The 13,628-nt window shown below is 35.0% G+C and overlaps 1 protein-coding gene across 3 annotated transcripts; it reads right to left on the reverse strand.

Annotated features, from left to right (window-relative positions):
- Positions 1–4,594: 4,594 nt before the first annotated feature.
- On the reverse strand, positions 4,595–7,542 carry PABPC5 (poly(A) binding protein cytoplasmic 5). Of its 3 annotated transcripts, none has more exons than XM_081222712.1 (2): positions 7,236–7,542; positions 4,595–6,572 (listed from the first exon to the last, which is right to left on the reverse strand). In XM_081222712.1, exon 2 carries the CDS (start codon positions 6,548–6,550, stop codon positions 5,402–5,404), a length of 1,149 nt encoding a protein of 382 aa, XP_081078838.1. In that variant the 5' UTR covers positions 6,551–6,572; positions 7,236–7,542; the 3' UTR covers positions 4,595–5,401. The 3 variants fall into 3 exon arrangements, with proteins under 3 accessions (XP_081078838.1, XP_081078839.1, XP_081078837.1); XM_081222713.1 differs by having other exon boundaries at positions 4,595–6,576; XM_081222711.1 differs by having other exon boundaries at positions 4,595–6,691.
- Between the last annotated feature and the right edge of the window lie 6,086 nt (positions 7,543–13,628).

Raw genomic sequence — 13,628 nt, forward strand, 5'->3', positions numbered from 1 at the left:
GACCAGCACCAATAATTATTTAAGAAATTCACTTAGAAATGAAATATTCCAAAGTTTAGTGTTACTGTAGTAGTCAAATAAGTGTTAAGAATACCCATACGCAGTGAACGACAACAATTCATGAAGCTTCACCCTAAAGTAGATATCAAACTAGGTAGAATTTTACTGTCTTTATAGTATTTATTTAGGTTTATAACATTTAAATTACTCTTTGTTTCTCTATGTTCCTTCTTTTAATTATTCAACAAATCCCCCTTTTTAAAAAATTCCTCAGTGAACAGGGAAATGCATTCTTCATCTTGACTTGCATTGTTTTGTTACCATTCTTGCCATAATGTAATAAAGCTGTCCTTCATCACAAAAAAGTAAGGTATTTATTCCTTTATTTAGGGACATTAACGTATAATATGTTTTTTTTTGTACAATGAAACCAATTAGGTATATATGCTGGGCTTCCTGAAACTCTGAAAAAGAGCTTGCAAATTCCTCTCTGCATTTGTTCTTTACAGGAATTTAGTCTGCCTCAAATACTGAGTGGCGACTTAAGGAAGAGTTGCTTGCCATTCTGTGTAAATTAGTTTAAAATTACTTTTTAAATGCCCCCCAAATATTGATTTTAGAAGTCCTTGATTTTTCAGAAGCATAATTTACCCTTTTGGAAGTTTCAAATCAATCTCAAAAAATGTAAAATTATTTATTATAGATTATAGAGGTCTTATTACACAAAAGATGACAACATCTGGTGTTTTCCTTACTATTAGTTCTAAAACAAAGAAACTAATTTACTCTGATTACTGAGACAGTGATGCCATACAATATCAGCACTCATCCTTTTTCTTGCAGTCTCTTTAAAGCACTAAATATTTTTTGAAATTAAATAAACTATGAAGGCCTCAAATTTTGATGAGAAATTTAGTGAGAACATTGATCTTTTATTTGTTCCAAATGGGAGACCTTTTAAAACTGACTCTGACTTTTGAGGGTGAAAGTACTTGGAGTTGGTTTTTAAAAGTTTCATAGGGTAGAAACTAGCACAACATTGTAAAGCAGCTATACTCCAATAAAAATAATAATAAAAAAAAAGTTTCATGAGAATTACATCCTCAGTATTTGTATGTTGAGTTAGGCCACTGTCTTTTCAGATATCCAGTGGTAGCTAGATTACTTCTAACTACTGACCATGATCCCCTGGAGCCAAGTGGGATACATTAGCTTTCTTAAGGCTCCAGGAGACCATTTGTTAGGTTATAATTCATGGGAAGTAAATAACACCCTGAAATATGTAAGAATTAATTCATTTCACATGCACAAGCAGTAGTGTCTCAGGGATGATCATCATTGCTTGGTTTAATATAGGAGCAAGATCTTGTGGAATAGTCTTGGTCTTGAAGCACCATCCCAATAATTTATTTAAAAAGTGTTACTCTACAAAGAGACTTTTATCTAAGTTATGCCAATTATTAGAAGCGCTGTCTAAGGTAGGCCCATCAATCAAGTGTTGAACTTTGAGAAAAAAGAGGGCATAAGTGTAAAAGCACTGATAACACCTTAACAATATAAGCATGAGTCTGTGTCATCAGTAACACTATTAAAAGCACCAATCTATGTAACCAATCTGTTCTTAATTATTTCTTCATAGGATGAGATTTAATAAAAATGGCTTATTCTGTAATAACTCATTTCTCTTGTAAATACTGAAAAGATAATTGGAAAGCAAACAAGTGGAGAAATATAATCCATAGGTTATGAACTCATTAATTCTGCAAGTAATCATGAAATGCTAATTATATTCCAAGTATTGTCATAGGTGCTGGGAACACCTGTATCATCTATAATCAGTCATTTATTGATACATTTCTAACTATTCCCTTAAATTAGGCTATTTATTTATAGGTAAGATGGTATTCACTCCATACCTAAATATTCCCTTAAAGAAAAAAGTAATTCTTACTTTTTCACTCTGCTAAAAATATCACTTACACATGTAACATCTTATTTTTCCCCTTAACCATAGATTCAACCAGAAAAGCACCAGGATGCTTGAAACTTCCTATACAGAAAATCCTCCCCTAATAACCTTTTCTATGATGCTTGCAATCACACACACAAAAAAATGTTCTTAATTTTCTTCTCCCTGGGCACATTTGAAACTTGTACAAGTGACTATCTTGAAAAGCTGAAAAAAAGAGTATGAAAAACAAAAAAACCCAAAACCTTAGTACTAAACACTCCACTATTAAGTTGATCATTGATAGTATAGTTTTACTAATCATCTAGAAAATGAATAATAACCTATTTTAATGCTTTGTCACTGATTTAAGCTGTTCAAATGTTTTGCTCCCCCTTGGAAGCCTTAATTATTAGAAGTGTATTAAATGTAGCTAAAAATGAAAAGTACAAGATTGAAAAACTACCCAAGTGTTTGTGTTTAAATAGAGATTACCTTTCATTTATATTTTCCCCCTGCTTATATTTATATTTTCCACCTGAATTTACAGAGTTCTTTTGACTGATTTGCAGGGTCCTATCATGTATGTTTTATATGTACTTAGCCACATTTTAATTAATCATTTTCTTTATACTGACTAGCTTTTTGAAATCAGTAATAATTTAAATTCTTAAATAATTTCCCAAAATGTATTAAATGCTTATACTTGTGGATTTTTACCTTCTAGAAATCTTTCGCGATTTATTCTGAATCAAAGCATTTGTAAAGGTCTTAACACTGACACTTCAGGTTTACAAATTTAAATGAATTCTGGCAATGGGGGAAAAGGAATAGAGAATACATATGGTAAATAATTACCAATGTAAGTATTTTAAATTTTATTTGAAGTTGCTTCATTTTCATATATCTTAATGATCACAATGATGTAAAGCAAGTCGACTCATATAATATGAAAAAATTATATCCTGTTAGTTTTTTTTTCTTTTGTATATAAATGAAGAATATATCATTAACACTTTTCAAAGTTTAGATACATATATATCAATATGATGTGTATTTTAATTTTTCTAGTAGATTTAAGCTTTTACATGCTCTAGATATTTTTTATCAAGCTCCTATAACTCATACTGTTTTTAAGCAAGGATGTTGATCACAGCACTGCTTACAAATGTAGAAACATTGAAAAGCATGTAAATCTCATTCAATAATGAACTACTTAATAATGAACTACTTAAGATAAGTTATAGTACATCCACCCAATGGAATACTATGCAGTCACTAATTGATGATACAGATTGGTATTTATTGATATGAAAAGATGACTATGTTTTAATTTAAAATAAAAAAAATCAGTACATATAGTATGTTTTCTTTTTTTTGTTGTTTGTAAAACAGTGTGTGTATACATAGGGGAAAAAGCATGAAAGGATATGCACACACTTAAAATATTAATGCACACACAAAATATTAATAGTGGTTATCTCTGAACTCTGGGAATTTTAATTCCTTCTTTATAAGTTTCTGCATTGTTGTACATTTTTTTACAAGAAGCATGTATTATGTTTATAATCAATAAAAACAGTAATTTCCATTTGAAAATATTTGATAATGAATATACAAGTCATTTGTAGATAAACAATTACATAGAAACAGGTTATTCTCATTATTTTATGGGCAAATAGCCAACAAAAGTGTTAATAAAATTATATATTTATATTGTATTATGTATGAAACCAAAGATTTCTATATAAATAATAACCAACTGAGAATAGAGTTAAAACATTTTCTTACTGTTGGATCTGTGGCATGAGTGAATCCTATTTTTTAAAAGTAATTATTTCAATTTTACATAAATTAGGTATTTATCTCTCTAATCCCAAAATGGATTTGAACTGGCATATATTAAAAGAAAGGCAATCCAAAGAAAATATGAAAGTAAGTGTAATATGGATGGAAGGTAGATGGATATGGAGAAGAGAGAACTAAAAGTGAAACACATAAAGTCCATAGTATAGAAATTACAGGCTAAATAATGTAACTGCAATATAGAACAGAACATTTTGTTGCAACTTCCAAGCAGCTAGAAAAAAAGAGAACCATACTGGATTAAGAGCTCTCATATGATAGATGGAGGCATGTGACTTAATCAAGAGAGATGACCTTTTCCTTAACTTTGAAACATCTGTGAATATTACCTTATTGATATATTCAACAATTTATAAGAGATAATGACAAGTTTAATAGAAGATGTTCTTCAAAGTAGTTTTCAACATAATTACAGGATTGTTTACCTTCTATATTGACACAACAGAGGCTGAAGTGAATCCTAAAGTTATTTATAGACAAAGGCAATTCAGTGTTGTTATTCACCTTTCTTGTTGATTAAACATGATCCATGTATACCTACTAAGGAATTTAGAAAAATGAGTGATAAGAATGTTCCTTAGGGCTTCCCTGGTGGCGCAGTGGTTGAGAGTCTGCCTGCCGATGCAGGGGACACGGGTTCGTGCCCCGGTCTGGGAAGATCCCACATGCCACGGAGCGGCTGGGCCCGTGAGCCGTGGCTGCTGAGTCTGCACGTCCGGAGCCTGTGCTCCACAATGGGAGAGGCCACAAAAGTGAGAGGCCTGCGTACCGCAAAAAAAAAAAAAAAAAAAAAAAAAAAAAATGCTCCTTAGACTGTCTTCAAATATCAAAGCTCTCAGAAAAGGTTTTTAAGATGAAACTTAGAATTTAAATAATCAATGTTTAAAGTGTTAGTTTTCTAAGGTATTAATTGAGGAAATAGTAATATGTTTCTTTCTCTGGGCATGAAGTTAATAATGAAAACTCTCAAAACTTAGTCAAAGTCACTATCAAGTCTGTGGTATGCCCACAATATATTAAAAAGAAAATATATATATATATATATATATATATAAATAAATAAAAGGAAGAAAGCTCACATCTTTTAAAAGGAATATTCATTTTAAATAATAATTTAAAGTGAACTTATACACAAACATTAACTGGATCACATATGTTTTCCCCTGCTCTACTGATTTATCAAAAAGCAAGTTAGAAATTTTCACTGTGATAGACTCAGAAGTAAGGACCATCTCGAGAATACTTTCATAGGAGAAATTAAATTTAGTAGTATTAGTGAAATAAGGAAGGAAATATACTCCATTACCTCATCTTGACTGGTTTAGCAAAAAAGCATGTGGAGGAATAAACTTTATTCTACATATTCCTAAGGCTATTATATCGAAAAATAGTACAAAATGACAGTTTTACAATTAGAAATTATGCCCTTCACTAAAATGAACAAGGTTTTCTAGTTTCACTTTTTTCAAAAGAAAGTATTCACTTAAAAAAAAACTGTGAATTCACATAAAATAACCTCTTATCACAAAGTAGCCCAAACTAAGTAGGCACCAGCTTAAGGCTGAGACAAATTGAGCATTCTTATTCTCACCACCTGCGCCTGGCCTGGCCCAGCGTGACATGCAGAGGCTTGGAGCCCACTATGCGACCATTCATCTCATCTACTGCTTTGGTAGCCTCTTCAAAAGAGGAGAAGCAGACAACACCAAACCCTTTGCCTTGCCCCACTTCCACCATCACTTTGGCCCGGCTAATGGATCCAAAGGAAGAAAATTCCTCCTTCAGTTTTTCATCATCGATGGTCTCGTCTAGGTTCTTGATATAGATAGGCACTCCTGGAGGCCGACTTTTTTCTTTTAATCTCAGCCGCTCAAATCTTCGCCTTAACTCAGCCAGGCGTTCAATTTTCTTCTGTGCTCGCCCTACATAGAGGACTTTCCCGTCGATGGACTTTCCATGCAGGTCTAACACAGCCTTTTGGGCAGCCTCGTGTGTTTCGTATCTCACAAATCCAAAGCCTTTCGATTTCCCACTGGCATCTCTTATTACCTTAACACTCTCAGTTGGCCCGTACTCACTGAAAAGTTCCTTCAGTTTGTCGTCATCCATGTCATCTCCAAAGTTTTTAACGAAAACATTGGTGAAAGTCGCTCTATCCCTAGTTCTAACTTCAGCTGCCCGCTCTTCCGGAAATTTGAATCGGCCAACGTACACCTGGCGGTTGTTGAGCCGCACTCCATTCATGTGCCAGATGGCCCTATTGGCAGCGGCCAGGCTGTCAAAGTGCACATAGGCATAACCCTTAGAGCCGTTGTCATCGCATACAACCTTGCAGGAGAGAATGCTCCCAAAAGCAGAAAACAGATAAAAAAGGGCCCTATTGTCTATGGATTTGTCCAGGTTTTTGATGAATATATTTCCAACTCCAGACTTTCTTAAGCGGTCATCTGGCTGAGACCACATTAGGCGGAAAGGTTTGCCGTTAATCAAATCAAAATTCATGGTGTTCAAGGCCCACTCAGCATCCGCAGGAAAGCGGAAGTTAACATAGCCATAGCCCAGGGGGCTGCGGGTCACCGGGTCACGGCAGATTCGGGTGAATCGAAGAGGGCCAGCAGGCCTGAACTTTTTATATAACATGTCCTCGGTGACATCTGGGTCCAAGTCACCCACATACAGGGCAGCCTTGAGGTACTTCTTTTTCTTGCCAGCAGGATTGGGCTCCCCACTCCCCATCTCTCTGAGCACAGGGAGGAGGCTTTCTTGGGAGAGAAAAAGAGGTTGCTTTCTCTAAGCTATGGGCCAAGCAGCTGTTCACAAACAGAAAAAAAGCCAAGGCGAAGGAAGCTAAAAGCAGACTCAGAATCACTGTTGAGGCTGAGAAAATGAAGTTCAGAAACAGCTGGTCAGCAGGCTCAGAACAAACGCATCAGACAAAAAAGCACCCCAAAAACGAATCCGTTCTCCCTAAGGTGGCTTAGAATTTCCACCCATTCAGATCTAAAATCAGTTTCAAAAGCCAGTAGTAGGAAAGAAATGTCCCTTTCCCCGTTAAATTGTAAGAAATCATCAAGCAGCTGACTGGCTCCCCACATCTAGCCTTGCCGACAGAGGCCTCACGACCCGTTTTCTGCATAAATATAGGCCTCAAGCTCGTGTGGGCTTAAAATGATATCAACAAGGGCAGGGGCCGAACGTGTATTCCTCCGCCGGCTGCCTGGCCGGTCTCAGGCGGGCTCGCGCTCACTAAGGCCGCGCTCCACACACTCAGCGTCAGCGAAAGGGCAGACTGGACACTTGGTGCGCTGCGGCCGGGCAGGCAGGCTGCAGGCGGCGGATCGTACAGAGAGACAGACAGACAGACACACGCGCGGGGGACCGGAGACCGCCCAGATACCCAAGATGCCCACTGGGTACGGACCGAGTGACGCGCGGAGATTTCGGCAGCCTGAGACTCGCGGCGGGTCCGGAGGGACTGACTGGCAGACGCGCACTGGGTCAGCTCAGACGCGAGGAGGTTCCGGACAGATGCGGGGCGGAGTCAGGAGAGAAGGGCAGATGCGCGGCGGGCGGGCAGAGCGCAGACCGATGGACAGGGATTGCGCCCTGCAGGACACACCGACACAGGGACTAAAAGCTTCTAGCTGTGGTAGGGCGAGCGGGCGGGGCGCAAGGAAACCCGGAACCGTGCTAAGTAACTTCCCGCTTGCTCTGTGCCAAGATGTTAAAAAAAAAAAGAAAGAAAGAAAGAAAGAAAATAAAAGAAAAAGAGAAAAGAACGAACGAAAGAAAAAGATTTAAATGGTTTCTAGATTTTTCATTTCTTATTTTTGAAATTTTATTTATTATTTTAAAATATTACCTTTAGGCTAGTGACCCCAAAATCAAAGGAGGTGACGACCTAGGAGGAAGGGACTCTCATATTTTTTTTAAACGAATTCCTTAAATCGTTTCTGCTTAGGAAATAGCATATAGGTTGCATACTTTCCTGAGTGCATTGGAAAGTCAGTTGACAGCTGTACTGGACTCCCAGTCCAGTGCTAAATGATCACAGGGTCAAATAAAACACAGGCCCATGTTGTCGTTGGCCTTTATTTTTACTCCATTGAACTTCAACATAATGGTAGCATTATCCCCAGGTAATAGGCAGAGTTCTTTTCACTGCTCTAGTAATACTAAGGTTTTAATGATTGGAGAGCCATAAAATGGCTTTTAATGATACTTAGTGCCAGAAAACGTTGAAGATGTGCTGCCTCCATAATCACAAATTGCAAAATCTTAGTTAAAGAGTAAAAGTTGCAGAATCAATGCAAAATATATAATGTTTGAAGATGAAATAAACACGTAAAGATATAGGCACTTTACACAATTGCTAATTTCAACTTGAATTGTCAACTTTAAACCATTGTAGGGGACAATACTATAAGATTAGACACAACTCAGAGGTTTCCCAAGATCTCTCTTTAGAGTTTGTGGTAAACTGTTTTGAAGAGGAATGTTACCCCGTCTTTGGAAAATCATCAGTGTCTGTAACACATAACTCAACCAGCCCCTTCCACAAGCCCTCCGCTCAAAAAGAAAATCCGAACAAAACATACGTCAGTACTGTTAGGCTGGAAAAGATCCTGGCAAAAAAAGGAATGCAAGAGAAGGACATCACCCCAAAGGGTGTTGTCTTAAATTCTTAGAATAACAGGCTAAATTCATGTGTTGCTTCATTTTCTACAGTGTCTATTAGACGGTATAGTTGACTAGAGATGACAATTTACCCTCATTATTTACTCAATTATTTTGTAATTTTCTCCTCAAGGGTTCTTGCTTAGCTAAGACATGGAGACTATGTGAGAAAAAGCAAATACAAATTAAAAAATGTTATGGAGATAGACTAATAAAAACTGGTCTTAAAATATCACCACATTGACCAATATGTAGAAACACTTGTGAACACGTGCTTAATTTATTGTACTTTGAACATAACCTTTATAAACATCTTTCCTCATAAACTTAATTGACAGTGGGTCCGAACTTTTGTTTTTATTTTTCTTATATTAAAATATTACTTTACTGAAAATGCAATATTAAAATAACAACATAAATCCAAGAGAATAATTACCACAATATTATCACTAAATCAAATTAATATTTTATTTATGTAACCACCTAAATGCTGTCCATATTCCAATTCATTTGTATATATTTTCTCTAATAATATAGATGGAATTGGGTTGTTAAAAATAATTATTTTCAGGAATTCCCTGGTGGTGTAGTGGTTAAGAATGCACCTGCCAATGCAGGGAACATGGGTTCAAGCCCTGGTCTGGGAAGATCCCACGTGCCATGGAGCAACTAGGCCCGTGTGCCATAACTACTGAGCCTGCATGCCACACCTACTGAAGCCCGCGTGCCTAGAGCCTGTGCTCCGGGACAAGAGAAGCCACCGCAACGAGAAGCCCACACACTGCAACGAAGAGTAGCCCCCACTCGCCGCAACTAGAGAAAGCCTGCATGCTGCAACGAAGACCCAACTCAGCTAAAAGTAAATAAATTGGAAATACTTATAAAAATAATAATTATTATTTTCAGAATAACCACCACGCTACACTTGCCAGCCATTTTGGGGTCATTGCAGTATAAACATTCTAAACTATAGTGAACATTTTATCAGATCAAAAATCAGAAATTTAGAACTGCTGTGAAATAAATAAATTTTAGTAGAGTTCCCTCTGCTAAGCAGTTTATGGGAAAAAGGGAAACATTTTCATATATAATTTGTTTAATCATTTTAATATTTACATTGAGAATTGTCTCTGGAATAAAAATCAGATGTGGAACACTTCTCTGTAATTTTTATTATATATTCAAGGTAAGTTTATAGTCTATGTAAATCTGATTCATATATTAAATCCATTAAAAATCCCCACCCAGATTCCTAAGGCAGTTGGTTGAAGCATATCTGAGTCTTTCTAAATCTGAGAAACATTTTGCATGAGGAAAGAATCCTGGACAACTGGTATTCTAAGTGCAACCTATCACACATTGTGATTTACAGTTGGTAGAAATTTGTCAGCATGAGCGGAAGAAGAGGAGAGTTGGAAATTTATGTTTTTCAGCCTTGTCTTAACAGGCCCTTGATCCTGTTTCCAATTAAAAGTCTGAGTTGTGCAAGGTGCTGGGACTTCACAGTGAAAGTAAACTTGCTGCTCTCTTGAATGAAGTCTGGGATGGTTGAACAAAGTAAAACCTTTATTACCTAGAACTTGGCTCATGTTTTTTAGACAAAAAGAGGAAAATTGCCAGAAAAACAATTTGGCATTAAACATGTAGTAAGTTTTGGAGCCAGTAGCAATTCTTTGTCTCTATTTCCTAAATTTTATCCTGCTCCATGAGTATTTATGCTCTGGATGATAATCCTGAAGGCATTTTGATAAGATTTATTATCAAAGAAAGATTAAATTGTGTTTATTAGAATGTACTTACTGAAATGAGAAAGTAACCAAAAGTGGAAAAAGTTTCAACAGAATATACAATGGAACGGGATTTATGCTAAATTGTCAAAAAAACAGAATATCTCATTTTTCAACATTTAACAAAAATTTCAGTATTTTAAATTATAAAACTATAGTTTAGATATTTATTCAAAGGCTGTAGCTATAATTCATACAGTTATAACCCTAGGTGGTTTGTTGGAAATTAAGAAAGATTCTTTTACAAAATTTTAACATTTTTTTCTTTTTTCATTTCTCTCATTAACTGAATCCTTGTTGAATTAAAAAGTCATGCATTCAACTGTGGATAAATCTGAGTATTAAAAACATATAAACATAATATACAACTTCATATATATTTTGGTTTAGTTAGGTGTCTCCTTAGGGTTCTCTTTTAATTAGATCCTATTAGTTTAAAATGAACCCATGGAATATTACAATGTAAATTTATGCAATTGCTATGCATTTAAAATCCAGTCTATTTAGAGTTTTACATATGATGTAGAGGCAAAGTATTTTATCTTATTATGCATTAAAATAGAGTAGGAATATTACCCAATTGACAGATAGTCTCAGACAAATCTCTCCTTACTAAGGTTTGTTTACTGAACATATGTCTCATACAGGGAAAACACACACACAGACACACACACACACGCCACATTCTTTGATTAAAAATCCTGAGTTATAGTCATTTCACTTGACCTAGAACAATAAATAAAATAATAATTGTTTAAAAATGCAAACTTTATGCTTTATTTCTATTTTCATTTTTTAATGGTGGGAAAATATGCATCAAATTTACCATCCTAATAATTTTTAAGTGAACAATTCTGTGGCTTTAAATACACTCACATTGTCATCACATTGTCATGCAAGCGACATCACTATCTCCAGAACTCTTCATCTTGCCAAACTGAAACTCTGTACCCATTAATCTATGCTTTTCGATGACACAAAATATGTTAAGCCATTGCTTTATTGTTGGGCATTAAAGCTGCTTTTAGTTATTTTATTGTCACAACACACAATGCTATAATAAACATCCTTATTCACATACTTTTATATATTATTACTCACTTCTATTAACTAGATTCTCAGAAGTGGGTATCATACACTTAGATGGTATGTGAATTATTAAATGTTAATATATACTATCAGAATTATGTAAAAAATGATGACAATTTACTTATTTTACCAACAACATAAAAAATTAGAGGAAATGTCTAACTCCTAGCAAAATAGGAATTACCAAATTTGATCCAAAGGAAAAGTGGAAGAATAATTGTCATATAACAGATTAGAGAAAGATTACACATATGCTATTTAAAAACAAAAAACAGGCACAGGTGATTTCACAATTGAGTAGCATTATATAATCTTTAAGAAAATACATGTAGTGCTAATGCTATTCATACTATTCTCAACCATAAAAAGCTCCTTAAGTCACTTTTATAAAATTGTCTCCAAGAGAGACTTCTCATAAGCCTAGCTAATGTTTTCAAACCAGAATAAAGTTATAGATTGATGGTCAGTCCATTTGCTGATAGAACTTGGATATATATTGTCTCAGTTGTGTGTATGTGTGGGTGTAGGCAGATTGCAGGAGCAGGGTTAAGTGTTACATAATACAGATTTAGAAGGGAATATGTGATGGGAAGAAAATTAAAGACTTCTGGTTTAAAATGTCAAAACGAAATAAAACATATTCCAGATACTGATTATGATATCTTGCACTTTTTTCCTTTCTTTCTGGACAAACTGTTCAGAAAATGTAAAACATGGAGAACAGTTATTCACAGATAAGGAAAACTGAACATTTAAATAAACAGATGATTGAGGAAAATACTCTGCTTATCTTTCCTAACCTAAAACTTGAAATGTAAAATAATACATTATTGTTTAATCTTTATCAATGGGAGGATCATAGAGTTTCTTTCTTTTAAAATACTTCCCGTCCCCAAATCCCTGTGTTGTGGCTATAGGCACACTAAGTACTCATATAATCCCTGTGAAAGCTATCGGGACTCCTTCTGTATACTGCTTGTTCATCCATATTCATCTTCATAATAGGTAACAGGAACTGTATGCCCATTTTGCTTTGAAATCAGTCATCTTCATGCTTTGATACATACAGCAGAGTTATATTAAGTGGACATTAGATTTACAAGGTGAAATACCTATATTTTCCATTTCGTCTTTAATCTCCTTTGCCATGATTTCAAATACACTCTTTTTTTGCATCATGGCTTAATTAATTAATTAATTAATTGATTTTTATTAATTTTTATTGGAGTATAGTTGCTTAACAATGTTGTGTCAGTTTCTGCTGTACAGCAAAGTGAATCAGATATATATATATATATATATATATATATATATATATATATATATATATATATCCACTCTTTTTTAGATTTCCTTCCTATTTAGGTTACCACAGAGCATTGAGTAGAGTTCCCTGCACTATACAGTAGATTCTCATTAGTTATCTACTTTATATATAGTAGTGTATAAATGTCAATTCCAATCTCCCAATTCATCCCACCCCCTTGATAACCATAAGTTTCTTCTATACATCTGTGACTCTATTTCTGCTTTGCAAATAAGTTCATCTGTATCATTTTTTCTAGATTCCACATATAAGAGATTTTATACAATATTTATTTTTCTCTTTCTGACTTACTTCACTCTGTATGACAATCTCTAGGTCCATCCACATCTCTGCAAATGGCACTATTTCTTTCCTTTTGTGGCTGAGTAATATTCCATTGCATATATGTACCACATCTTCTTTATCCATTCCTCTGTCAATGGACATTTAGGTTGCTTCCATGTCCTGGCTATAGTAAATAGTGCTGCAATGAACATCAGGGTGCATGCATCCTTTTGAATTATGGTTTTCTCTGGATATATATCTAGAAGTGGGATTGCTGGGTCATATGGTGGTTCTATTTTTAGTTTCTTAAGGAACATCCTTACTGTTCTCTATAGTGGCTGTACCAATTTACATTCCCACCAACAGCATAGGAGGGTTCCCTTTTCTCCACACCCTCTCCAGCATTTATTGTTCATAGACTTTTTGATGATGGCCATTCTGATTGGTGTGAGGTGATACCTCTTGGTAGTTTTGATTTACATTTCTTTGATAATTAATGATGTTGATCATCTTTTCATGTGTTTGTTTGGCCATCTGTATGTCTTCTTTGGAGAAATGTCTATCAAATACACTCTTAAAAATAAGATTATTTCATTATAGAATTTTCTTTCCATATATTCCTCTTTCTGAGTGAGGTGGAATAACAAATATTAATACCTTTATAAAACAA

The sequence above is a fragment of the Mesoplodon bidens genome (assembly GCF_964165515.1).
Source record: "Mesoplodon bidens genome assembly, chromosome: X".
In the NCBI taxonomy this organism is placed as follows: domain Eukaryota; kingdom Metazoa; phylum Chordata; class Mammalia; order Artiodactyla; family Ziphiidae; genus Mesoplodon; species Mesoplodon bidens.

Excerpts from the sequence above, each read along its gene's own strand:
- PABPC5 (XM_081222712.1), bottom strand. The coding sequence starts at position 6,550 with ATGGGGAGTGGGGAGCCCAATCCTGCTGGCAAGAAAAAGAAGTACCTC.